The 26,219-nt window shown below is 32.1% G+C and overlaps 3 protein-coding genes and 1 pseudogene across 3 annotated transcripts; 2 read left to right on the forward strand and 2 right to left on the reverse strand.

The window, feature by feature from the left end:
• Positions 1-1,420: 1,420 nt before the first annotated feature.
• On the forward strand, positions 1,421-3,387 carry LOC129875558 (uncharacterized). The gene is made up of 3 exons (XM_055950866.1): positions 1,421-1,843; positions 1,899-2,233; positions 3,252-3,387. Exons 1-3 carry the CDS (start codon positions 1,421-1,423, stop codon positions 3,385-3,387), a joined length of 894 nt encoding a protein of 297 aa, XP_055806841.1.
• Positions 3,388-5,520: 2,133 nt separating this feature from the next.
• LOC129875559 (beta-fructofuranosidase, insoluble isoenzyme 1-like) lies at positions 5,521-10,708 on the reverse strand (annotated as a pseudogene).
• Positions 10,709-16,458: 5,750 nt separating this feature from the next.
• Positions 16,459-20,407, forward strand: LOC129877136 (GDSL esterase/lipase At5g03820-like). Its single transcript, XM_055952621.1, has 5 exons — positions 16,459-16,690; positions 17,205-17,335; positions 18,101-18,334; positions 19,190-19,445; positions 20,079-20,407. Exons 1-5 carry the CDS (start codon positions 16,459-16,461, stop codon positions 20,270-20,272), a joined length of 1,047 nt encoding a protein of 348 aa, XP_055808596.1. The 3' UTR covers positions 20,273-20,407.
• A 1,483-nt stretch (positions 20,408-21,890) lies between these two features.
• Positions 21,891-24,925, reverse strand: LOC129876371 (probable glycosyltransferase At5g03795). The gene is made up of 3 exons (XM_055951787.1): positions 24,477-24,925; positions 23,366-23,711; positions 21,891-22,742 (listed from the first exon to the last, which is right to left on the reverse strand). The coding sequence occupies exons 1-3, from the start codon at positions 24,809-24,811 to the stop codon at positions 22,065-22,067; spliced, it is 1,359 nt and encodes a 452-aa protein (XP_055807762.1). The 5' UTR covers positions 24,812-24,925; the 3' UTR covers positions 21,891-22,064.
• Positions 24,926-26,219: the final 1,294 nt, after the last annotated feature.

Here is a 26,219-nt window from a genome sequence, read left to right on the forward strand (position 1 = left end):
AAATAATATTATCAAATTACACATATTACCTCCCAAAGTAAATAATCAAAGAAAATTATCAGTACTATAATGTAAGCCATTACTCATTCATGAATAAATACGAAATTGAATTCAAACAGCAAATAATCGAAGTATATAATTTGAGACACAGAACTAATATATGAAACTCAATAGAATGCTAGATATAAATTTTGACTTTCTAGCTATTTTCATACGGATGTTCAAATGGTATTTATCCTCACGATGTTTCAATTTGTAATTATATAGTACTATGTTACATTTATATAGCCATTTATGTGAATTACTCTCCATCTTCATATTTCTATAGATAAATTGAACTTTTATTATTTATTTGTTAAATAATTTGAGGGTGAACAATGCTAATTAGATAATTTACTACATGATTTTTGTAGAAATATTTAACGAGCATTGGGTGAGCATTGGGCGTGTTTAAGGCATACAATCGGGACGCTTGAGATGTAAGCCTCACAGAACTAAGTCACATGCATGAATCTCAAGCCGTTTTGCAATTGCCACCTCGAGTCCCAAAAAAGCATTTCAAAACGGAGGTATAACTATTCTGTAATTGCTAATCCTGGAATTTAATATTTCTATCAAATGTGAAATAAAATAATCCTGTCCTTTCTCAAGAAATCTAGGAGAAGTTGATTGGTTTGGGGGCTTGGAGCAGTAGCGGGGATGTGAAAAACATGTGGGACATGAATGTTGGTTGCATTAAAAAAGCAGCTACCTAGGTACTAGGGGTATCGAGAGGAATGTTTGTTGGTCGTCAAGGAGATTGGTGGTGGAATGGAGAAGTTCAAGGCAAAATAAAAGCTAAGAAGGTTGCCTATACGAAGTGGTTAGAGTGCATGGATGAGGATGAGAAGTGTAGGCTTAAATATATATATAAGACAGCGAAGACAAAAGCAAAGTCGGCGGTCACGAGTCCTAAGAAAGCAGCTTTTGAACGCTTATATTTTAAGTGAGAGGGAAAAGGTGGGGGATAAGAGATTGTATAGGCTCAACAAAGTGAGAGAGAGAAAAGCTTGCGACTTGGATCAAGTAAAGTGTATCAAGGACGAAGGAGGTGAGGTGTTAGTGGATGAGACCTCTATTAAGCAAAGGTGGCAAGATTACTTCCACAAACTCTTAAATAAAAAAAGGGACAGTGACATTGTAGTGGGTGATTTGGCGCAATCTCATAGTCTTCGGGATTTTGGGTACTACAAATATTTTAGGGTTGAGGAGGTTAGACGTGCTATTAGTAGGATGAAGGAGGGGGAGAGCGATCGGACCCAATGAGTTTTCGGTGAATTTTTTAAAGAGCATTGACAAGGCAGGTAAGGATTGGTTGACTAGGTTGTTTAATGCTATTTTGAAGACAACTAAGATGCCTGATGAATGGAGGTGAAGTACAATGGTTCTATTGTACAAGAACAAGGGTGATATTCAAAATTGTAATAATTACAAGGGTATCAAATTGCTAAGCCACACTATAAAAATTTGGGAGAAAGTGGTGGAGATGATGGTGATGAGAGGAGTGTCAATTTCAGAGAATCAGTTCGTATTCATGTCAGGGTGGTCGACTATTGAAACAATCCATCTTATGCGGAGACTGGTGGAGAAATTTAGGGAAAGAAAGAGGAATTTTTGTATGGTGTTCATTGATCTTGAAAAGGCCTATGACAAAGTTTTGAGGAATGTCTTTTGGAGGTGTATGGAGGCTAAAGGTATTCTGATGGTGTATATTGACATCTATGATGGAGCTAAGACTTGGGTTAGGACGGTGAGAGGTGACTCAGAGCATTTTCCTGTTGAGATGCGACTACATCAAGGATCTGTGCTGAACCCTTTTATTTTTGCCTTGGTTGGATGAGTTGACATAGTCTATTTAGGAGGAGGTTCCATGGTGTATTCTATTTGCGGATGATATAGTATTGATTGATGAGAATCGGGACACAGTTAATGATAGATTAGAGGTTTGGAGACAAACTCTGGAGTCCAAATGGTTCAAATTGAGCAGGATCAAGACAGAATACTTAGAGCACAAATTTAGTGTTGGGATGGATGAAAAGGGAATGAAAGTGAGGCTTGCCACTCAACCTATCCCCAAGAGAGAAAACTTTAAATATCTTGAATCCGTCATCCAGAGTAGTGAGGACATCAACGATGATGTCATGCATCGTATGTGGGCAACATGGATGAAATGGAGGATTGCCTTTGGAGTCCTGTGTGATAAGAAGGTACCACCTAAACTTAAAGGTAAGTTCTAAAGAATGGTGGTTAGACCGTCTTTGTTATTTAGGGTAGAGAGCTAGCCAATTAAGAACTCACATGTTCAGAAGATGCATGTTGTGGAGATGAGGATGTTGAGACGGATGTGTGGACATACTATGAGTGAAAAAATTAGGAATGGGGTTATTCAGGAGAAGGTGGGAGTATACTTTGTAGCATACAAGATGAGAGAAGCGAGATTGAGATGATTTGGACATTTGCAAAGAAGGTGTGAAGATGTCCAGTTAAGAGGTGCAAGCAGTTGGATTTAGGGGTTACTCGAAGGGGTAGGGGTAGACCGAAAAAGTATTGGGGAGAGGTGATTAGACAGGATGTGATGCAACTTAATATCACCGAGGACATGACCTTAGATAGAAATGAATGGAGGTCGCATATTAGGGTAGAAGGCTAGTAAGGGTAGAATGTTATCTTGACTTGTGACGGTTTAAGGTAGTCATAGGTCTGGTCGTGTCATTATAGTTGTGTTGTTATTGCTTTTCGATTATCACATTATTTTGCTACTGTTATTGTTTTTTTCTTGTAGAATTTATATTACTTTTCGTTTTACCCGTTGTGCTATATCTATTGTTTTTCCCTCTTACTTGGGGCTGATATATTTGAGCCGAGGGTCCTTTAGAAACAACCTCTATATTTCCATGACATAGTGGTAAGGTCTGCATATACTCTATCCTCTCCAAACCCCACTTGTAGGATTTCACTGGATATGTTGTTGTTGTATAATCCCTTATCCTTGTAACCAAGCGAATCCTAAGTATTTATCTAATCTTTTCATGTGTTTCTTTCCCAAATGAACTCACTACTCTATGCTTTAAAGTTGATATACTTGTTCCTCTTTATTCTGATATCTGTTGTTAAAATTCTTCTGATATAAAAGGTATGTTCTTATAGCCTATATATATTCTGCATTGAATATAAGCAGTAAGTAACATTAATGTTCATATACTATTTGGCAGGTCTTTTCATTTAAGCTTAGGAGCTTACAATATGATGGCCAAACTCTTAGAGGAGCAGCTGAAAAGAGGTATCATTTGCTCATCAGCTGGGAATCATGCTCAAGGTGTTGCATTAGCTTCTCAAAGACTTGGCTGAAATGCTATCATTGTCATGCATGTTACTACACCAGAGATTAAGATTAGGATTTTTGTTTACACTTGAGTTTTATGCACTGATCGCACTGATCGAACCAGAATTTTCAATAAGGGATTCAAAATATAGGTAAGCCAAAGACTATGTTGTTCAAACTTTTCAAAAATGTTGTTGCATCCGCGTTGATCCTAAAACAATGTACTAATTTTAGAGGATCCGACATGCACCACATGGCATATTTGACGAGTCAGGACAACATAGGCCGAGGTCCGAGGGGATTAATCAACATCTACTACATAGTATTGACATCGTATATATACTCTGCCCCTGGTTTTGTGGCTCACTACAACAAAACAGACATGTAGTGGTAATAGATTTTCCTTTTAGCATCACTAGTATTGCCGCAAACACATTTAACGGCAATTGAGTTAATGTCATTGTATTCAGAGTTGTCAAAGCCTTTAGTGGTGGAGGGGGACTTATAGCTTGTATTGTTGCATATATGAAAAGGGTTGCCCCTAATATAAAGATTATTGGAGTTGAGCCATGTGATGCAAATGCAATGGCAATGTCATTACACTATGGTCACAGAGTAATGATGGACCAAGTTGGAATTTTCGCAGTTGGTGTAGCTGTTAAAGTGTTCGGAGAAGAAACTATCTGTTTCTATAAGGAGCTAATAGATGGGGTTGTACTAGTTAATCGCGATGCTATATGTGCATCGATAAAGGTTAGCCACCAATTTCTACCTTACATTTCACGTACAAGAACTCTTATTTTATCTGCTTGTTTTTTGCCATTAGAAGTACTAAAAACCAAATCTTTTTCAATACTCTTTTAGTTTATGCTGTTGTCACATAATAAAACCGTCTTCAAAATTGGCAAATTGACATTTGATAGCTACTTTAAAAGACATGACAGAAACTTGTTTCTTTTGTTTTTCATTTTTAACATGACATGTTTGAAGAGAAACGGAGCATATTAGAGCCGGACTTGAAGCATACTGCAAGACTATGGCCTCAAGGATGAAAACGTAGTCGCAATAACAAGTGGAGCCAATATGAACTTTGACAGACTAAGATGGATAAGCAAACTTATAAATGTTGGTAGAAAAAGGGAAGCTGTGTTAGCTTCACTTAGAGCACTTAATATGCAATTTTTGAGTACTATATCTGTTAGTCTGTCTGAAAAAATATGAAATATTACTTGGATCATAGGTCGGACCAAACGATGAAATTTACTGAATTCAAGTATAGATATAATTCTAGCAAAGAAAAAGCTCTAGTGTTTTACAGGTAAGGTTCTTGATCGTTTAAAGAGACGTTGGCTCATTTTAACAAACTTCATTCTTTGTTCACAAGATTTAATCTTTTCATGAGCCAATGAAGGAAATTTTTACAGAGGAATCCTTTTAATTCAAAATCTTGTGTTCTGTTTCAATCTGCAGTGTTGCTTTTCAAACAAAATCGGAACTTGAATCTATGCTAGATAGGATGAGAACAGCACTACTAGTTGAAATTGATTCAATTGTCAACGAGAAGATTGAAAGTATTAAGGCTGAAGATGATGAAGAAGGTACTGTTACTCGAATGCAACAACAACATACCTAATGGGTTTGAGAAGTGTAGAGTGTACATAGACCTTATCTCTTTTTCATAGAAGATGTAGAGAGGTTATTTTCATAAGACCCTCGACTCAAATTCAACAAATCAAAATATTCACAAACCAGGGAATATGAGAATGAAAAAAGACATGTCAAATAATAAGAAAAGCAGTACAGAACATCAGGGAAAAGAAATAATAATAACAACAAAATAATGTGTTAACTAAATGAAAATACATACACAAGTCTAATACTACAATAAACACAATGCTCCCAGACTCCCACCAAGCCTAAACCGGCTGAAAAGCGAGTCGGAACTCAACTATCTACTACCTTCTATCCAACTATGTAACCTCCTGCCGAAAGAAATGTTCCTTGAATGCACAGATTTGAATATGTATTCTCTGAGAAATGTCTTAAAGATTAGACACAAGTAAAAAATTCCGACTTCATTATATTGACTTACAAATATATAAGTTTGTGTCTCATATATATACACATAGAATAATTAAATATTTGTATACTTTGATATGAAATAAGAACTCGGTAGAAAGATAATTGGATTCTATATCAAGAGTGATCAATTCAATTTAATAGAAAAGAAGAATATTTTATTCCTAAATTACTAGAAGTAGCAAATTTGTACAAGTTCTCATAAAAAAAATGCTAACATGAAAAGGAAAAAAAAAAAGGCTAACGTGAAAAGAGAGGAAAATTGAAGGAAGCTATATTTTCGTCTTTTCTCTAGTTCTATCTCTTGGAATTACCCATGCTCCAACCATTACGACTGTCAATTTTGACGGTTTCAGTACCATTGTTGAAAACATATAAATGTATATGATATATCCCAGTAAATGGCTAATGCCAGATAAATCCTTAATGTAATACATGTCTTTCCATCAGAATCAAAGCTCTCTACTACGGAATGATCAATCTAAATAAAGAATTAACGAATTGTCAATGCAGCACAAAAGAAAAATGAATTGAAATATGAATTTAAGTATAATATTTTACAAAAAAAAAGTACTAAACAAAACTTACCAAACTCCTTAGAGACTGTTTTGTCTGTTAGATTTACATCCACATATCCAGCAAACGATGACTTATACATCTTTTTACGATATCTAACACTTGACCTGTTGCCAAAAGAAATGACAACATAAGCCAATTGCAAAAACATAAAGATAACAACACTTTTGCCCAATTAACTTAAATTTGCATTGCATAAGACTCATTAAATAGGATGAGTTCTTCCTCTAAGTATTTTTTTCATTCCAAAAGTTTAAATTCGAGATCTCTCTAATTTAAGGGAAGAGATATTTGCTGATAAGAAAAGTGTGATCAGAAGACAAACCTTGAGGCATCAGAACACATGAAAACCTTGTATTTATCTGGGATTTTAAACACTTTAAAAAATATATGTGTATATTCTTCCAAGTTTTCTGAAGATAATGTTAGGAGCCCAAATGGACCAAGTCCACCTTGAACTGTCGAACCCCTAATGGCACATATATCTTAGGCATAAAGATTAGCCCAACTAGGATCAAATTCTTCAGCATTTTCCAAACTTGAAAAGGAAAATGTTACTTCAATGTCAGCCTGCCAAACACTCACAAATTAACTGTAAATTTGAGTTGACACAAAAATTTCATACAAAAAAAATTAATTCATACCATAAAACATCTTGCATTATTGCAAATTCGGATTCCTTGACTTCCAAATTTTCGCCCTTGTTCAATTTTAATTTCTTACCTCAATCTTTTTCTTTGTCAAGATTTCTAATTCTTCAATAGGCCATTGAACTAAATGTTTGCCACTAGGAGCGAGGACCTGAATTCCAGACCATCCTTTGTTGATGGCATCTGTTGGAACAACGTAACGTCCGATTCATTGGTCCATCCCACAAAATTCTTCAATTTTTGCTAGGATCATAAAAAGTCTCAGATACATAAAAATTACCTTAATCCAGTCTCAATCTATGCCATCCATCAATCATTATATCGTCCGGAACATATCTATCTTTTTTGGTGTCATAGGTACCAATAATATAATAGTCAAATCGTGTATCATCAAGATTGACTTTCATAACATGTTTAATTTTGTCACCATTACATGATGTGTCCAGAGAAGGGGAGCCTTGGAGTAACTGGTAAAGTTGCTGTCATGTGACCAGAAGGTCACAGGTTCAAGCTTTAGAAACAGCCTCTGGCAGAAATGCAAGATAAGGCTACGTACAATAGACCCTTGTGATCAGGCTCTTCCCCGAACCCCGTGCATAGAGGAAGTTTTAATGCACCGGGCTGCCCTTATACGTGATGTGTCCAGACCATCTGTATGCTCCAATGAAATCGGAAAAAAATCAACACACTCCAATTTCTAGTATTAGCAGATGAATGAAGTGGGTGTTGGGCTTTGGTCCACTTCATGAAGTCCCTACTCCGATACAATATTGCTAATTCTCTCTGATTTCTAAGGCTACCGACCAACATTCTCCAACGACCATCTTGACCTAACCAAGCTGTTGTTGGGTCACGAAATTTGTTCTTGTTAATGGTTTTGTCAGCAAGTACTAACGGATTGTTATCAGGTTTGATCCACTTATGGAGAAATAGATCAGACAAGTTAGCTGGTATTGCATAATTTTGAAATTTACATAAATGTACTATATTAAGAATATATTTATCATTTATAGTAATAATATTTTTTTCACTGAACACTTATAATATAATTTTAATACATATTAGCGAGAATAATTTATAAAACTCATATAATACAAGTTTTATTCATGGATAATACATTTATCACATACTTTAATACATTTATATTACATTGTGTCAATTTCTTACCAAACAAGTATAATATATTTTAAAACACTTATAATACATTTATATTGCATGCATAATTCACTTTTAATACATAGTAGATATATCATAATATTGCTATATATTGCTATAAATGGTAATAAATAAAAAGTATCGCTAAAATCAGTAATATTTATTAAAAAGTGTTTTTTCTAGTAATTTTTACTTTCTTAAATCCCATAGTAAAAAAAGCTCAATTATAATTTATCCCGACTTTTTTTTATAATTGCCCGAATTCCCTCTTTTTAATATGAAGACACCATAATTCACGTGACCCATTTTTATCCGTGCAAATCATTACCCACTAATTAATTTTTGATATTCTGACAAATTAGAATGATGATTCTCAATCGTAAAATTTATTATCACCCATAATAAGACTTCTCTACCTTTTCCCTAAATTTTCAATGAATTTCATTACTGGAGGGTTAGGGTTTTGTTCGTCCCCCTTCAAACCGATAATATATTTGGCTTTAAAATTGTGTTACTTAATAATGAAAAAGAAAGACGGAGCTAAGCTCAACAATACTTTGGATTAAGTAGGTGAAGCATTAGTATATATTGTTGTTCTCTCTTTCTCGCGACAGGTACTTTTGAGCCGAGGGTCTTTTAGAAATAACCTTTCTATCTCCATGAGATGGTGGTAAAATCTGCGTACATCTACCTTCTTCAGACCCCACTAATGGAATTACACTGGATATGTTGTTGTTGTTGTCGTCGTCGTCTGATTTGAAAGAAAATTTTGAATTTTTTGATCTTACGAGAATGCTTGACCATGAAAATTATGAGTATTTAAAAAAGTAAGTTTGTAAAGTGAAAAATGAAGTTGTGTTTTGCCATTAATAACATTTTTTTGGTGTTTTTTAAGTTTCATATTTTTTTTAATTTTTTTGACTAAAGCGTGTGAGGCGAAAAAGTAAAAACAAATTCATAGACAAACGTCTCTTTAGATTTAATATACCAAAATGTCCTTTAATTTTGTGATATTAAATATATTACATGAAAATTTAAAATTAAAAAGTTGTAAAAAAAAGGGTATAATATCTAAAATGTGTCTTAACTTGGCCTTCCTTATCTGACATCTATTTCATTCAACTTTTGGTGTGCACAAGTATCGCGACCCAACCCAAAAGGTCGTTCGGGAACCTACTCTAACATCTAGATATAGGAGAACCCTCAATCCTACAAACAGAAATATCATACAAAAGTTTAACAAAATACCATTAATAACCTAAAAGAGTAGTGAAGTCATCGTAAATTTACTTGAAACTCCAAGGTTGATACAAGAAAAATGCTAACACCCCCAAGGATACTAGTCTAAATATTTACAAGAGCTTCTAAAAATATGGAGTATAAATAAAAATAAGACATAACTCCTACCATAAGGAAGGTAGAGTAGAAGCTGTTGGAGACTCATCTTCGTATTCACCAATGAAATATCACCGACCCGACAATCATATTATGCTAAGTGGCATAACACTAGTAGTATCGGTACAAACAACATGTATCGGTAGGCATCATTGGTCAATCCGATATCCACTGCATAATATAAAGAAATCAACAAGAAGAAAGCATGCTCTTAAGGAAATACACCACCAAACCTGTATTCTCTCCAACTCCCCATTTTAACACATATGTGCACAAGACATCAACAATATCTGACTTTAAGTCACTAATCTCACTTAACAACGCATTGACTGCTTTCCACTTGTTTACCTACGACCTCATACCTATGATGCGGACGCATCTAGCACCCATAACATTATCCGAACAGGCATATACAGGAACCCATTATCAATTTACCATTTCAGGAGAATTATATAGTTTCACAAGGTAAATCTCAAATACAACAATCAATATGGTAACACTTGGACCTTCGGCCCTTTCATATCAACTATTACACAGAATGGGCATGCTCAATTATACTCGCGTCAGTTTCTCTATCATCACCCACATAGTTAAGATCAATTCATAAATGATAGCCATGCAATGACTCTCTCATGAAACCCATACCCAAACTATATATATGTCGAAACATGACACCCGATTCTATATATGTGTCGAAACGTGACATCCGATTCAATATATGTGTCAGAATATGACATCCGATTCAATATATGTGTCGGAACGTGACACCCAATCCAATATCAAAATCACAACCACAATCACAGTCCACAACGAATAGTTCACATACTTACACAATCAAGTAACAGGTTAATTGTATGCAATTGCTCATAAATAGTCATTTCATTGGTTTCGTTCTATCTTTCCCTTCATTAACAATATTTCAACAAGCTTTCTCTATTCAAGGCATCACTTTAAGTGGAGCTAGTTCAAAATTATATATTTCACGGTCTTGGCATCGTAGACCAATCACAACGACATATCAATTACTTAACCACAATAATTAAATGCATGGTAAACATCACAATGTTACTCAATCACTATTAAGAGTCTCTCTACGATATAGAATAAACCATAACCTATAACCACATGTAATCAAATAGGTTCATAGCAAGAAATCAATCAATACTAAGTCATTCACATTCACCCATTATCTCATGATTCGCATTACTCAAGTAATTCCCATGGAATAATCAACATAAACTCACATAGTTATTGTATAATCACATTCCTCTATATATATTAAATCCATAACCAACAGGTCTCAAGATCTCTTAACAACCTAACAAATGTCTACATTTAATCTCACATAGGTCATTGGCCTTCTAAACAGTTTTCACCAAGATTGATATTCAAAGATTGAACCTTTATCACTAGTCACATAAAAATCACGATCCACAGCATACATTTCTACTTTAAACAACAATTGACAATCATTTAACCATCCAGACTCCATGTCCGAAGGCCTAGGTATGAAATCTCCCGTCAACTACAATATAGAATGTGTGGAAACATATTTACAACTACTCAATTAGAGAAACCTAGTATATATAGGTTCCAACCAATTGTAAAAGGATTATAGCACGATCCCTGACTTTCGGAAGGAGAATCTATGGAGACAGGCCTGAAATCCATGGGTTGTAACCTTTTTTTGTTAGGAATCTCTTCTCTCCTTCTCATCAAGCCTAGAATAGCTTCTTGGGAGGTTTCTAGGGTAATAATCATCTATTTTGGCACTTAGGGGAAGAATGAGATAATAAAATACGCCTCATTTCCATTATGTCCCATCAAATCCCGCATCAGCAGCCCAAATCCTGCTTCGGCGGCCCAGCACGGACAATGCTCAGTAAAATGGGCATAACTTTTTACTTCGAACTCCAAATGGGACAAATTAAGTGGAATTGGAAAGAAGACTTATAGAACTTTAATTTGATAGGTTTTGGGCCACATAATTCATTATAGGCTGAGAGATATAGTCATTTGAAGTTGACCTTACTTTGAACTCAAGTCCAAAACTAAATCAGAAAGATGCTTTCAACTCAACTTTGAGATAGGAGCATAGTACGACCTTAGTTCACACCTAATGTACTCGCATACCAAGGAATTGATCCTAGTCTTATGAAGAATGAGATTTCTATACCTTTACTGCAGATATTTTTAGTAACCACGGGTTAGATCGTTACAACAAGTAGGTATCTAAAAGAACAAGTAAGCACACACGTCCTATTTAGCGTCTTATGTGGCAATTCGCTCCCTACGCGACATCTTACTTGACCTTCTATATGTATTACGTCACGTAGAACTTGTGTATCTATTTATTTAAGTTTATATAAATTTAACTTTCTATTTATGCTCATCCAAAATTGAAAAACATAAAATACATTCTTTTTTAATTAAATGGACTTGAAACCAACATCACAAGATAGTATGTATAGAATTGTCAAGTCATACACATGAATTGAAGGCTGATGAAGATTTGCAGTAGCAATAAAGAGGGAAGTGATGATACTATCTCATTATAAGTGCTAGCTAGGACGTTGGAATTCACGAATGCTTAGCTTCTAGGTAGCTGTGGGAGGTACTCTTCCCAATTTAATGCATTTTGTCCTTAATTCACAATTGACTTCATAAATGCTCAAGTACTTAATATGATTAGTTTTATAAAATATATTTCTAAGTTCTTTTAAAAATTTTATCAGATTAAACGGGATCAAGTAATCTAAAACAAAAAATAAATAAAAATAAAGGTGCAGTCTATAAAATATTTTGCGTTCATGCATAATTTGTGAACAAATATTTTAATTTCTATGTGAGTGTATAAATATAAGCATGCAATTTACTCTAATTCAAATATCAATGACTGATTGCATAATTTAAATTTATGATATATAAATCACACAAAAATAACGTTAATATTATTCTAAAATTCCATTTCTATTAATATAACAAAACAAAAGATGATTCGATGCACAAAATATATTATAAGCAATTTATCATACAAATAGTAATGGCTAACATCACAACAAATTCAAACCGTAGCCTATAGATAGAAATGATAATTTTATAATTATTTCAAGCCTCCCCTCATATAATATAACAAAATAAAGGACAATTTAATTAGTGCACAAAAATATGACATGTAGAAAGCACCTGAAGTAATATTACTCATTGCCACAAATTTTATGATATATTTTGCTACAAATGTCAAATGACTTATCATAATACAAATATATAAACATGTTTCTAACCACAAACATTAACAATCTTCATTTAGTTTTTATTTTTTTTTAAAATCGTATCTCCTACCCCTGGATATATATGAATTGATCAAATATCTATCGTTAACCTCGAACTTCTCTACTATTTATTGCCACCGTTTTATATTTGTGCATCAAAGTTAAAGTTCTTTTTACATAAAACAGCATAATACATAAATATATATTTTTGTTTTTTTATTTATTAAATTTTAATTGGACACACTTTTTTTAAAAAAATAATTGATATAGTGAGTTTACCATTTTATCTCTATTAATTAATAGAATTTTAAACATAATTACTTATTATATTTTTTTAAAATATTAACTCAATGTTAATAAATTAAGAGTATAAGAGGAAGAAAAAAATTACCCTTTCTTGATTTGTTAAAATTGACAATTTAAAAAAAAAATCAAATTAGAAATTTTTTGACAAGTAAATAAAAACGAAGAAAATATTATTTAACTTGACTTTATTTAATATTTATGCTCTTCAATTTTTATTATAAACAAATAGATATTTAAATTTATATAAACTTAAATTAGTAAACACATATGTTAAATGTGACATAATATCTATAGAATGCTACATATGATACAAAATTTTCATATAAGATACATATAAGACAAAAATATTTATTTGTTCAAAAATAATTAAAAAATCTACTTATATACTGATAAAATTAAAAATTATAATTATCAATTAAAAATCATATTTATATATTATACTTAAATTAATACTAAGCAGTTCAACTATGTACTCATAAAAGTTATAGCTCACAAAATTGAGCCGCCAATAAACTTTTTTCCTAGTGTAAATAGGTCATATGTTTGTAAACAGATTTTCTGTACTGTGTCACGCAAATTTTGCTTTCAGTTTTCTTGAAAAACAGTGGCAAATTTTGCTTTCAGTTTTCTTGAAAAAAAAAAGTATCTTTATCTAAGGCCTTTATTGAAAATATAATAATTCGTCATACTTCTAAACAAACTCACAATAAAGGACAAAAATGAAATAAAACTTTTTAACAATCTGTTTTGTAGTCCAGTTTAATTTTACTTAATTCATATATCAAAATCAATATTTAAGTTTACTCGTCAATTTTAACAAATTATGAAAATTTTATTATGTTTTTCTTATATTATTCTATTGAAAAAATTGTCATAAATAGTCTTTTAACTATAAGAGTAGATCTAAAATGGCCTCTTAACTATACACTTATCATATTTAATTCTTGAATTATTTAAAAACTTATCATATTTGATCCCTTAACTATATACTTACTGATTTTAGTCTTTTAACTATACACTTATCGATTTTAGTCCTTTAAGTATTAAATATTATCAGATTTGGTCTCTTTTTCTTTTTTTGTGCAACTATTTTAGATTTCTATTAACGGAACTCATGCATTCGTGAAATTAAATCTTTAACCCATTTTTTCTTTTGTTTCTCTCTTCTCGCTACTTTTTTTTTCAAACTACTCTTATGAAAAGAATAATAACTTCAACGATTCAAAATTAAATTAATGAGGAAAGAAGATATAAGTCATAATTTTATTCAATAGAGGACAAAATGAAGCATATTATTATTGCTAATGACTTGAATATGCTATGTTCCCTTCTTTAGCTGTTAATGATACATAATCATCACAAATTTTTTAATTTTTTTCATACAAAAGAAAAATAATTTTTTTTTATCTTATTACTCAAATTTCTCTACGTAAAATAAATAATAAAACCGATCTTTTTCAAAATTAAAAAAAAAGAAGCTACAAATCTACCATTTTATAAATTTCAACTTCTGAATAATTAAATAAATTTTCTTCATTAAAGTCGTTGGAGTACAAAATTTGGAACCAAATTATGTGAGAATAGAACTTTTAATTTTATTCTCATTGTAAGAAATTTGTTTCTATTAAATATAAATAAATCTCTCTCCACACTTAACGGGTAATATTTTTTTTTATAATAAATTTTAGTATATTTACGTCATTCGTAGCAATAATTTGATTCATTTTATCCTTCATTGAATAAAAGTATGATTTATATATTTTTTTCTCGTGAATTTTATTATGAGTCGTTGAGGTAAGGTTCTTTTCATTAGAGGAATTTGAAGAAAAAATAGCGCGAGAGAAACAACTGAAAACAATGGATTAATGATTTAATTTCATTGAGGGATAGATTCCACTATTGAATACCTAAATTTGTGTAAAAAATGGGTAAAAGACCAAATCTGATAACTATTTAAATACTTAAAGAACTAAAATCGGTAAGTGCATATTAAGGGACTAAAATCGATAAGTGTATAGTTAATGGACCAAACATAATAAGTTTTTAAATAGTTAAAGGATTAAATCTAGTAAGTGTATAATTAACGGACCATTTTTGACCTACTTTTAAAGTTAAGAGACTATTTATGACATTTTCTCCCATTCTTATTATTTAAATTTAGAGTTTCAAAGCATGATCATTAATAAAGCTAATTTGGTAAACTATACTCTCTTTATTCCATATTAACTAAATTTGTAAGGTAATGCACACATATTAAGAAAAATATTTAAGGACAAAATTTGAATTATATTTTTCTTTATTACTCATTTGTTTAATCAACCTCATAAAGATGATTAAATTGAAATCATAAATACAAGTAGTCATTTATTGAAGCATAACTTTGTAAGTAACGTAGTTTAACTCCTAGAAAATAACATAACTTCATTAATGGAAAGGGTAAACATGAAAAAATTAACATATTTTTCTTGAACTTTGAACAATTCAACTATTTTGAACAATGAAAAAAGCTCTACAAATTCAGTTAATATGGAATAGAGGGAGTATCTAATTAAAACATTCTTAGGACATTATCAGCAGTGTCGGAGATAAAATTTTCACTAACATAATTTAAAATATTAAAAAGTAAATATAGAAATTAGTCGAAAGGGTTCAATATTTATTATATACACAAAAAAAACAATTAAATTATCTATAAATAGTATAACTTCTAGAAGGATTGGGATGAATCTCTAGCCCTAAGCTAGCTTTGCCCTTGATCACGGGGCAGGACCAAGTAATTTGACACAGAATGAGTATATTAGCATGTTTGGATTGATTTATTTTTAAGCAATTTATAAGTTGAAAACTACTTATAAGTTAAAAAAAAATAGGTGCAGACCAATTTTATTTTTTGACTTATAAACTGTTTTTAACTTATAAACTGCTTAAAATAAGTTGGAAAAATTACTATGAAAAATACTTTTTGATAAATAATTACTGATTTTAGCGATACTTTTTATTTATTACCATTTATAGCAATATATAGTAATATTATAATATATTTACTATGTATTAAAAGTGAATTATGCATGCAATATAAATGTATTATAAGTGTTTTAAAATATATTATACTTGTTTGGTAAGAAATTGACACAATGTATTATAAGTGTATTAAAATATGTGATAAATAAATTATTCATGAATAAAACTTGTATTATATGAGTTTTATAAATTATTCTCGCTAATATTTATTAAAATTTATTATAATTATATTATAAGTGTTCATTAAAAAAAATATTATTTCTATAAATTGTAAATATTTTCTTAATGTAGTACATTTATATAAATTTCTCAGATAAGTTCATCTAAATAAATTCAACTATTTATTAAGACTTATTTTAAGCCCAAAATGATTTTAAGTTGACCAACCACTCAAAAAAACTAAAAACACCTTATAAGCTAATCAAAACGACCTCGTATATTCGCCTAATAATGCCAACATTCAAATACTAGGATGTGCCAAATATGCCCCCCGTACTCACATGAAAAACAATCAACTTTCTATCCATCAGTTATTTCACTTTTTGACCTTTATTTAACTAAAATTCTCCTTTAAATTCTCCAACACCCCAAACTAAAAAACAGAGAAGAAAAAAAAGAAGCAGAATTTCAATTGAAAAAAAAAATGAGGTTCTTAAAGTGTGTTGTATTTTTTGTTGTTGTGTTTTCTTATGTGGCAAATGGAGATCCTCTAGTTCCAGCATTGAACATATTTGGAGACTCTGTAGTTGATGTTGGAAATAATAACAATTTGACTACTCTTATCAAGGCTAATTTTCTTCCTTATGGAAGAGATTTTGTTACTCACAGACCTACTGGAAGATTCTGCAATGGAAAGCTGGCAACTGACTTCACTGGTAAATTAAACAACAGAGCTGAATTCAAAATTTAAATTTTATTAATCTACGTTCAAAATCTTATCATCTCCCGTCTAATATACTAGGTTTTGAAATTTATTACTTGTACTAATTTTTTGAGTTTTTTTAAACACATATATAAGTCTAAGCCAAAGCTACTGAGTTTGGATGAACTTGTAGCAATGACGGAGCAGGATTTTGACTTCAAAATCTGTAGAAGTAGACACATGAACTAATTGAAGGATATTCGACATTTATTATATATACATAAAAAATTATTTTAATCATGTATAAATAATATAATTTTCTGCGTGGCATCGCCACTGATTTGTAGTGTAGGTTCTTCACTACGTCCACCAACTTTTCTCTATTACATGCAGATGTGAATTTAAATTTTAAATTTTATATTGAATTCATTGAGCTTTTGAGTTCAAAATTGAATATTTAATTAATTTTCACATTTGTATTTCGAAAATATTGTATCTCATAGTTGCATGTGTTGAATTATTGACAGCTGAATATCTTGGGTTCACTACATATCCACCAGCTTACCTTAGCCCAGAGGCAAGAGGGAGAAATATACTGACTGGTGTCAACTTTGCCTCTGCTGCTTCTGGTTATTATGAAAGGACTCCTCAACTTTATGTTAGTAGTTTCTTTAATTTATTCTTCCTTACAATTTTGTGGGCTAATTTCACACATGGCTATTTAACTTTAGGCTTTAGCTATTACAAATATAAAATATGATAATTAAATTGTAGTCACATAAAGTGACAAAAATAATTTTTGAAACAACTATAAAGTTGTTTCTGTGTAATTTATAGATTACAAATATAAATTGTTTCTGTGTAACTTATAGATTACAAGTTCAAACCGTTAGAAATTAGAATCATCATTGATATTTGCATCAGAACAAGTTGCCTTTTTCATCCCTTTAGTTGTGGTTCTTCTCTGGATGCAGAGTGAAAACGATATGCTTTGTACATTGAGCTGTCCTTTTTTATTGCTCAATGTATACAGATGACCAAAATGTCAAAATTTGGCACTAGATAATCGTTTTACATATATGGGGAATAAATAAATAAATTAAAACCATTAAAATGTTCTTTTTAGTTATCTTTCATTATTTTTGTTGAGGGGTCCCAACAAATTTGGATTCGTGCCACTTCATACCAAATTTTTTTCTATTAATAAAGCTTAATCTCCAAATCTCTGATTAAGGGCGTAAGGGTTCTATCTATCCCACCGCAACTTTTAATAATTATTGGCATAATCATTCTTTGGTCAAAAGCTTTCTATAATTATAATAGATAATGTTAAGTGGCCATATGTAAATTAACCTGAATGAAATTGTGTGGTGTCTTGTGGATAACTAACTAGAAATATTGTATGTTGTTGTTTAATTTGCAGCGTGCACTTACATTGGCACAGCAGCTACAGTATTACAGGGAATGGCAAGGAAAAGTAGTGAATTTAGTAGGAAGGACACAAGCTAATAATATAATTGCAGGAGGAATCCATCTATTAAGTGCAGGGAGCAGTGATTTTATTCAGAATTACTATGTTAATCCAATGCTCAACAGGATCTTCTCACCTGATCGATTTTCCGATATGCTTATGCAGTCTTATACTACATTCGTTCAGGTATGTTTTTTTCCCTCTCCTCTTCTCGTGTCTACTGATTTATTTGTGATCTCTGAGGAGACATATGAGGTTAAACTATCATGTACATATGGTTTTGTAGTAGTAATGGGCACAAAGATGTTATTATGATTATCTAATAGTTCAAGTTGTAAGTTGATATAGTGGAGGTTCAATCAAAATATGGTTTGGGGTGGCGTGGGGGTTGTAAAATTTGTAGAGAGGGGTGATCTATGAAACATCTTGAGACTTCTGGTATTATGTTTTCTACACATATTGATGCACGGCAAGAAATTTGTAGGCACCACTTATCTATAAAATATGCAAATAGGGATCAGATATAGTTTACCTTTGCCCAAACACGCATTCCATTTGATATGACACTTTCTTTTTTAGTTACTTTTGGAAGTAAGGACACATTTCTTATATTACAATCATAGAAAAGTCATGTTTAAAACCCCTAATTTTGAAAATACTTCTGTGACAAATGGAAATGATAGATTCATCTCGGGTGGCAAGTCATATTGAGATCAAGAAACTTTTTTAGTTCAATATTTACCCCTAATGCGACACATTTCCTCCCAATTATATGGTCAACACAATTAGTCGGCTAGAAATTGGGGCTATTCTTCTAAGAAGTCTTTTTCTCTTCCTTAACGTTTGTACCGCGTCAAACATCGTCATATAAAATAAAATAAAGAAAGTAGCAAATTACCTAAACGCCCTAGGATTGTAACACAATGAACAAAATGCTCATAAACATAATCAAATCATACGAAAACTAACATATGTTCTATTTCAATTTTTCGATTTAAATACAATCAATATTTTAACATCAACAGCAATGTATGAACACAGAATCTTTATGGTATGGGAGCAAGGAAGATTGGAGTAACAACTCTGCCACCAACAGGTTGTTTGCCAGCAGCAATTACTTTGTTTGGTAGAGGAAGCAATCAATGTGTTGCAAGATTGAACCAAGATGCTGTTTTCTTCAACGAGAAGCTGAATCGGACATCAGAAAATTTGAGGAGCAGACTTCCAGGCCTCAAACTTGTCGTCTTCGACATCTATCAGCCTCTATTCGATATGATCACTAAACCTGCAGATAGTGGTAATTTCCTGAAACACATTTTTCTTTTTCATCTCGACAATACTATACTCTGATCAATGATAATCAATCGGGCAATATTACAAAGTAGATTAACTAAAATAAAAAGAAAGGAGAAACCATAAATTCGCCCCTCATTTACGTAAAGGAGTTGGTAAATTGTTTTTTTTTTTATGTATATATAGTATATATGATATCCCTTTGTTTTTTTGTGTGCTTGTAATTTGTTTATATTTTGAATCCTCTTAGTAAAAATTCTGGTTCCACTACTATTTACAAACTAGTGTTTCCTAGTTCATTGATCAAGCACGTCGGTTAGTTTGAATCTAGATACATACAGTTTGTAATTTTTTTAAGGCACATTAGCCCCATTGGTTAAAGATAAATCAAGGTTAACGAAAGAGTCTATGACGTGATAATCAGCTCAACCTGTGATTGTTGCAATGATTTGTTCATTTGTTCACTTCTTAAATATCGACACCACTTATGAAAAATTCTGTATATACTACTGATCAGGAAGTACTCGAGTTCCAAGTGTCTAATATAAATCAAAGAGGATTAGCTGTCGTTCAGTATTATAAAGGACAATGTATCACGTTTTCTGTTGACAAATCTGCATTTCTTAATTCCCTGCAGGATTCTTTGAATCAAGGAGGGCTTGTTGTGGGACTGGTACGATAGAAACATCGTTCCTTTGCAATGTCAGGTCAGTAGGGACATGCTACAACGCCACACAGTACGTCTTCTGGGACGGGTTCCATCCCTCTGAAGCAGCTAATGAGAAATTAGCTCAAAGTCTACTGGAGCAGGGCTTTGATCTCATCTCTTAATCAAGTGTTGTATGGTTGCTGTTGGAGTTGCAAATGTTTAAGCTTATATGTTACTAGTAAGTCTTTGTGGTAAAGTAGTTAAAAACTATTTGAAGGTTACTTCATTATATGTGTTTGCCAAGATTTCACCTACTGTATGTTACATAATAATCAGCAGAAAGAGTATTAATATATATATATATATATATATATATATACAGGTTAAGAGTTTCCACATTACACTGTCTCTTCATATCATTGAATCAAAGAAAAGTACATTCATCTACTGGAATTTCTCTAATTTGAGTGGTGGATCTAGAATTTAAAGTTTATTATTTGTACATATTCATTAAATTTCTCAATGTATATATTATACAAAGTTTGATAAAAAACTACTAGGTTATGTTGAACCCGTATTTTTCATGCTAGAAACTTGTATTTGTATTTAGAAAATCCACTCAATATATTTACGAAGTCTCTAACCTCATAATGTGGGACTTCCAAATTCAAATTTAGTCAAACCTTAATGTGAATACCGAAGGGCGGGTGAAAAAACAAATATATTTTGGGATAATTTTTTCCAAACTAAAGTAACTGTTTTAATTTGAGACAGGGAGTTGACAAACTTATATTTAAGGAATTAATTAAACTAATTATCCCCACAAAATATTAAATTAACGTGCCCGTTGGGGACTTGGCTTCATGAGTCTAAATTGAAGAGTCCGTGCCGTGCAAGCTGGTCATGTTATCCAGTATTAAAAAATAATTTACACGGTGGATGTAATTTAACATGTCATAACGAATTATTTACCATTACCAATAAGTGCTTAATAAGTTTACCAATTTCATATAATGGGTAACTGGTACCAAACAATTTTGGAACAATAGCATGGCATTTTCATGAATCTTGAGGGATTTAATAAGCTTTTAAATGTGTTTCTCTCTTAAAAAGTCAAATCTTTCTCAAACCACAGGACAAGGGTGCGGAAATGACAACAATTCATGGTACAATGAAAATAGCTTCTGATTTGATTTTGTCCTAAATGAATCCCTCACTTTGATAAGAAATATCTGAGTAAAACAACCTTTGAGCTAAGGTAATATTCAATTTTGAGGGTTATCTTTGCAATTATTCATCCACATATAGGTATCACAATAGGATTGTGCGAATAAAATATAAACACAAAAAAAGAAACTGCGATCCCACAAGTGGTGTTTGGGAGGGTGAGATGTACGCCCTACCTTTGTGAGGTAGAGAGACTGTTTCCGGCTTCAATGATAAATCATATTACAAAAAAGAGAGTTACTACAACAAATGAGTTGAAGTAGAAGTAGCATACAGAACTACAATATCATCTGCATTTGAACTAAGGTAGATGCAAAAATGAACTATGTGTGTAGCCTAATCTCTCTTCCCAGAGATCTTGGAATTCATAAATGACGGAAATTATGCAAAGACTTCCTTTAACCAAAACAATTATGTTACTCGGATCCTCCAAAAATGTCACTGCACTCATTTAGATTCTCCAATTATGTACTAGTATTATATTTGGATGATCCAACAAGGGATGAGAGGGCATTATATTTTGGTAGGATCCGGGAAAATTCAAGTGTTTGAACTTAAATCCCGGAACTCATAAATGCAGAATTATGCGCAAACTTTCATTAATCAAACAGTTTTGTTGCTCGATCATCCAAAAATACCTCTGCACGTCAGATACTCCAAAAAAAGTATTATATTTAGAGGATGACGATATTTTTGTAGGATTTGAGCAACATAGCCAAATAATACAGTACACTTATTGTGAAGTAGTCATCCATCCTTAGTGTCATGGACTTGAATGTTGAGCCTTCTAAGCCAAATGGAATGAAGAATCATATGAAAAACATCATATCTCCTAGGAGGAAAATTTACTTCAAAATGCCTTCTAACTTGAAGGCCTCTCATCTGCATTCTGATGTACTGTTTTTGAGGTATTGACATCAAGATTTTCTTCAGATTAGGTATATCCGTCGAATTCATTTCAACAGCAAAACTTTTCCAGTTCAAAACATCGTTAAAAGGTGTTACATAATGATCCTTCAAGAGTACCGGTACACACCCCATATAAAGTGCCTCAACCATTCTCGGGCTAGCCACTTCATAACCACTCGGGCAAATACAGAACTTGCTCTTTCTAATCATGCCATAGTACGACACGTTCTTCGGAAGGTATTTGTGAATTTGCACGTCTGAATCATCGTTCTTTCCCCAGTGTTCCATTAGCACTTGCCTAATGTAGCCATGGATTCCTCCCGCGTAGAAAACTAAAACAGAACGATGAGATGGAGAAGGACCTCCAATTAAGCCATCCATTTTACCTTGAGGAAGATAGATTTCTGGCAAGGATACATCCTTGGTAGGATCAAATCTTTCGGAGGTATTTGCGTTGCATAGTACACGTATCGAGTTCTTATACAAGTAGGGAACCGCAAAGGAAATCGTAGGAGCCTGCAGTAAGGCAATTACATAAGAAGAAGCATTGTCTATCCCATAAACATCAAACAAAACAACCTCAAAATAATTAGAAGACTTGCAACGAGATTCTGCATCACTAAATTTTATCAGTTATGATTCTTAGTAGAGGCGAATCAAGGATTTGAAGTTTATGGATTCCTACAATAATCATTTGTACTTAAAATTTTGGATCCTCCCTAATTCTTAGGCCATTGTTTGATCATCAAGTCCCTTGAATGATGTACCTTTCTTTTTTGTGCTTTTACACTATTCTTTTAATTGTCATTTCTGTCTAAGTTGCGTGGACTCTTCACTTTCAATGCCGCACGCGTGTCTGATTCTCCAAAAATACACTATTTTTCGAGAATCCGACGTGCACCCGTTGATATTTTTGAAAAGTTCGAGCAACATAGCTTTTAGTTTCTTTTTGACAGATGTAAACATATATGTGAAAAATTACTAAAATTTCAACAAATATTAAATTCTTTAACAGATTTCAAAAGTATAATGTGTCATAGTTTCAACGACAAGAACTTAAGATTGAACACATCAAGTTTATATTCTAAATTTGTCTCTATTCTGATGAAAAATAGTTAATGGAAATTTGTGTTACTTACCCAATCATGGCAAGCAAGCATGAAGTGATCAGCTCCAAGGCTTCTGTTCCAATAAGGGTATTTTCTTGATATACCATCAATATAATCTGCTGCTGTATTCTGCATAGGACCCCATGACCGAGAATCGACAACATAAACGTAGCTTACTATCGATAAGACACTGAATGGGAGGAAGTAAACATGGGCTTTTTCAGGATCATTCGTCCGAAACTTGCTAATCTCAATCTGATGAATCAGAATTCCTTCAATTCCCAGGATTCCTTGACTAGCACTATAGTGAAATACAGGGGGCTCACCTTCCTCATATACGTAAATCTTGAAATGTTTCTCCATTTCCAAGTAGCTCCTGCAATTCCCAAATGAAGAATCTTTAATTCCATTGTCAAAATTTCAAGAATCTTTGCTCCAGCTCAATTCCATAGTTAGAAGTTAAAGAATCTTAATTCCATTGTCAAAAGTTTAATGATCTTTTGTTCCAGTTCATTTTACTCCCTCCGGCCAATTTATGTGACGGATCTTTGATTTTCACTTTTCGATATTCAAACTACGTGAGCTTCTAGTTTTTCAACATTTTGACATGAGTAAAATAACAACCTATAGTACTATTAGTATAGTTTTGAAAATTCTTCTAACATTTAATTTTAAAAAAATATAGATAATTTAATCCAATTAAGTTTCGAAGATCACAATTCTAGAAACAAAGGTTCCCCTGAATTCAGTGAAAAATTGTATTATAGAATATAATTTTCTCACACAACCAGCTCACCAGGAAAATTTAGGGTGTGAAACAAATTCTCACAAAAATAGTTAGGAAACTCTTTTTTCGTATGAAAAAATTACTATTTTTTCTTTTCTCACCTATTTAATCTAAACATCTGTTGAGATAGCCACTGAACATTTTCAGTGTGATAATAGTGATTTTTTAGTAGTGTCAGTCAAATTTTACTGTCAGATCAATTGAGACGGAGAGAGTATAGTCAAAAGTTCAAGAATCTCTATTCCAATTCATAAAATCATAACTCCATAGTAAAAAAAATCAAGAATCTTTGCTCCATTCAATTCTATAGACAAAAAGTTCAAATCTTTAAAAGTTACAAATACTATAAAATACCTGTGAAAAGCAGTGGGATTCCAGTAAATTGGACCAGTAGGAACATAGTCAGGATCATGAAATGTTTGATTTTTACTTTGAGCTTCTTTTATAGCAACTCTGACTCTAACAAGACCAGTTTCAACCTTCTCTAAATTGCTTATCAACTTCTTTTCTAATTGAGGAATTGGTGGATTAATATTCTCATGATTCTTGGAATAAACATAGCTTGTTGAATTTTTTAGGCCAAAATACAGAGACACTAAAATCAAGGGAATTGCAATTAACCACAAAACTCTGCTGCTACTACTAGAAGAATAAGAAGAAAAATCATCAGCAGCAGCAGTAGAATCCATTTTTTTTTGTTTTTGTTACTGTTTGGCCAAACTTTGTGTGGAGAGTTAAAAATATAAAAGGGGAAGGGCTTGTTTTAGAAAGTTCCAAGGTGTTTGGCCAAGTTTGTAGGGAAAATAAGTGTTTTCCAGCGGTCACAACAGATATTGTTTTTTAAAAAGCTAAGAAAAAGGAACTTTTTTTTTGAAGCATTTTTGGAATATTGACCAAGCACAAAATATTGCTTGTATATTAAAAAAGTAATTTTTAAATTAATATGTCAAACATAAATGATAAATTGCTATTCTTTTAAAATATTGACCAAACATAAAATACTTTTTGAAATAAGTGAACTTTAAAAAATCTGAGCATGAAAAGAAAAATAACGTGGTGATTAATATTTTTATTTTTATTTTTTGCAAAAATATACTTTAAAATACCAAACGTAGAAAAGTGAAAGTGACATGAAACCAACAATAATGTGAAATGTCAAAATTTGTCCAAAAAAAGGGCAATACGTGCGATGTTCATATTCTTTCATCCTCAAATAAGAATGTGGCTAAAACAGAAAAAAATTGGCCTTCAATACCAAAAACATACTAGCTGTTGTAAAACTAGCTACTGCTGTTATGCAATTAAATGCACAACAACAGAAAAAGAAAATCTCTCAATTGTCTCTCTTTCTCTTGCAATCTCTCATATTAATTTGTTAAAATTAGTTTGTTTCATAACACGTTATCAACACAAGCCTCCATCATTTCGAGCTATTTTTAAAAAGGTAACAAAAGGGTAAGAATTTTATTTTCTTAAAATGTCTAATATCTCTAAACTTGAATTTGCTGCTCTTGATATATTTGAAAAAGACTACTCATCATGGACACTAGATACCAAAATACACTTAGAATCGATGGGTCTGACAGACACCATCAAAGACGACAATAAGGCATCTAGTCAGGACCGTACCAAAGCCATGATATTTCTCCTCCACCATCTTGACGAAGGGTTAAAATTACAGTACCTCACATTAAAAGACTCATTTAAACTGTGGAAGAATGTAAAAGAAAGATATGACAACTTGAAGTTGGTCATCCTTCCACAGGCATATCATGATAGGCTAAATTTGAGATCAATGGATTTTAAAAATATAACTGAATATAATTTTGTCTTATTTAGAATTATAGTACAGTTAAATTTATGCGGAGAAGAAATCATTGAGCAAGACAAACTTGAAAAAACGTACTCCATATTTCCACCTGCGAATATGCTCCTGCAGCAGCAATATCGAGAAAAAGGTTTTAAAAATATTCTGAATTACTTTCACACCTTCTTATTGCTGAACGTCATAACGAACCGTTAATGAAAAATCATAATAGTTGGCCCGTTGGTTCTTTGTCATTCCCTGAAGTGAATCAGACAAACTATAACCAACGA

Source organism: Solanum dulcamara, chromosome 12 (assembly GCF_947179165.1).
Source record: "Solanum dulcamara chromosome 12, daSolDulc1.2, whole genome shotgun sequence".
Lineage (NCBI taxonomy): Eukaryota > Viridiplantae > Streptophyta > Magnoliopsida > Solanales > Solanaceae > Solanum > Solanum dulcamara.

Excerpts from the sequence above, each read along its gene's own strand:
- LOC129877136 (XM_055952621.1), top strand. The coding sequence starts at position 16,459 with ATGAGGTTCTTAAAGTGTGTTGTATTTTTTGTTGTTGTGTTTTCTTAT. Across the intron at positions 17,336-18,100 it reads AAAGGACTCCTCAACTTTAT|CGTGCACTTACATTGGCACA; the intron begins GTTAGTAGTTTC and ends TTTAATTTGCAG. Across the intron at positions 18,335-19,189 it reads CTTATACTACATTCGTTCAG|AATCTTTATGGTATGGGAGC; the intron begins GTATGTTTTTTT and ends GTATGAACACAG.
- LOC129875558 (XM_055950866.1), top strand. The coding sequence starts at position 1,421 with ATGGTTCTATTGTACAAGAACAAGGGTGATATTCAAAATTGTAATAAT. Across the intron at positions 1,844-1,898 it reads TGCGACTACATCAAGGATCT|GAGGAGGTTCCATGGTGTAT; the intron begins GTGCTGAACCCT and ends TAGTCTATTTAG. Across the intron at positions 2,234-3,251 it reads AGGATTGCCTTTGGAGTCCT|GTCTTTTCATTTAAGCTTAG; the intron begins GTGTGATAAGAA and ends ACTATTTGGCAG.
- LOC129876371 (XM_055951787.1), bottom strand. The coding sequence starts at position 24,811 with ATGGATTCTACTGCTGCTGCTGATGATTTTTCTTCTTATTCTTCTAGT. Across the intron at positions 23,712-24,476 it reads AATCCCACTGCTTTTCACAG|GAGCTACTTGGAAATGGAGA; the intron begins GTATTTTATAGT and ends TGGGAATTGCAG. Across the intron at positions 22,743-23,365 it reads TGCTTGCTTGCCATGATTGG|GCTCCTACGATTTCCTTTGC; the intron begins GTAAGTAACACA and ends GCCTTACTGCAG.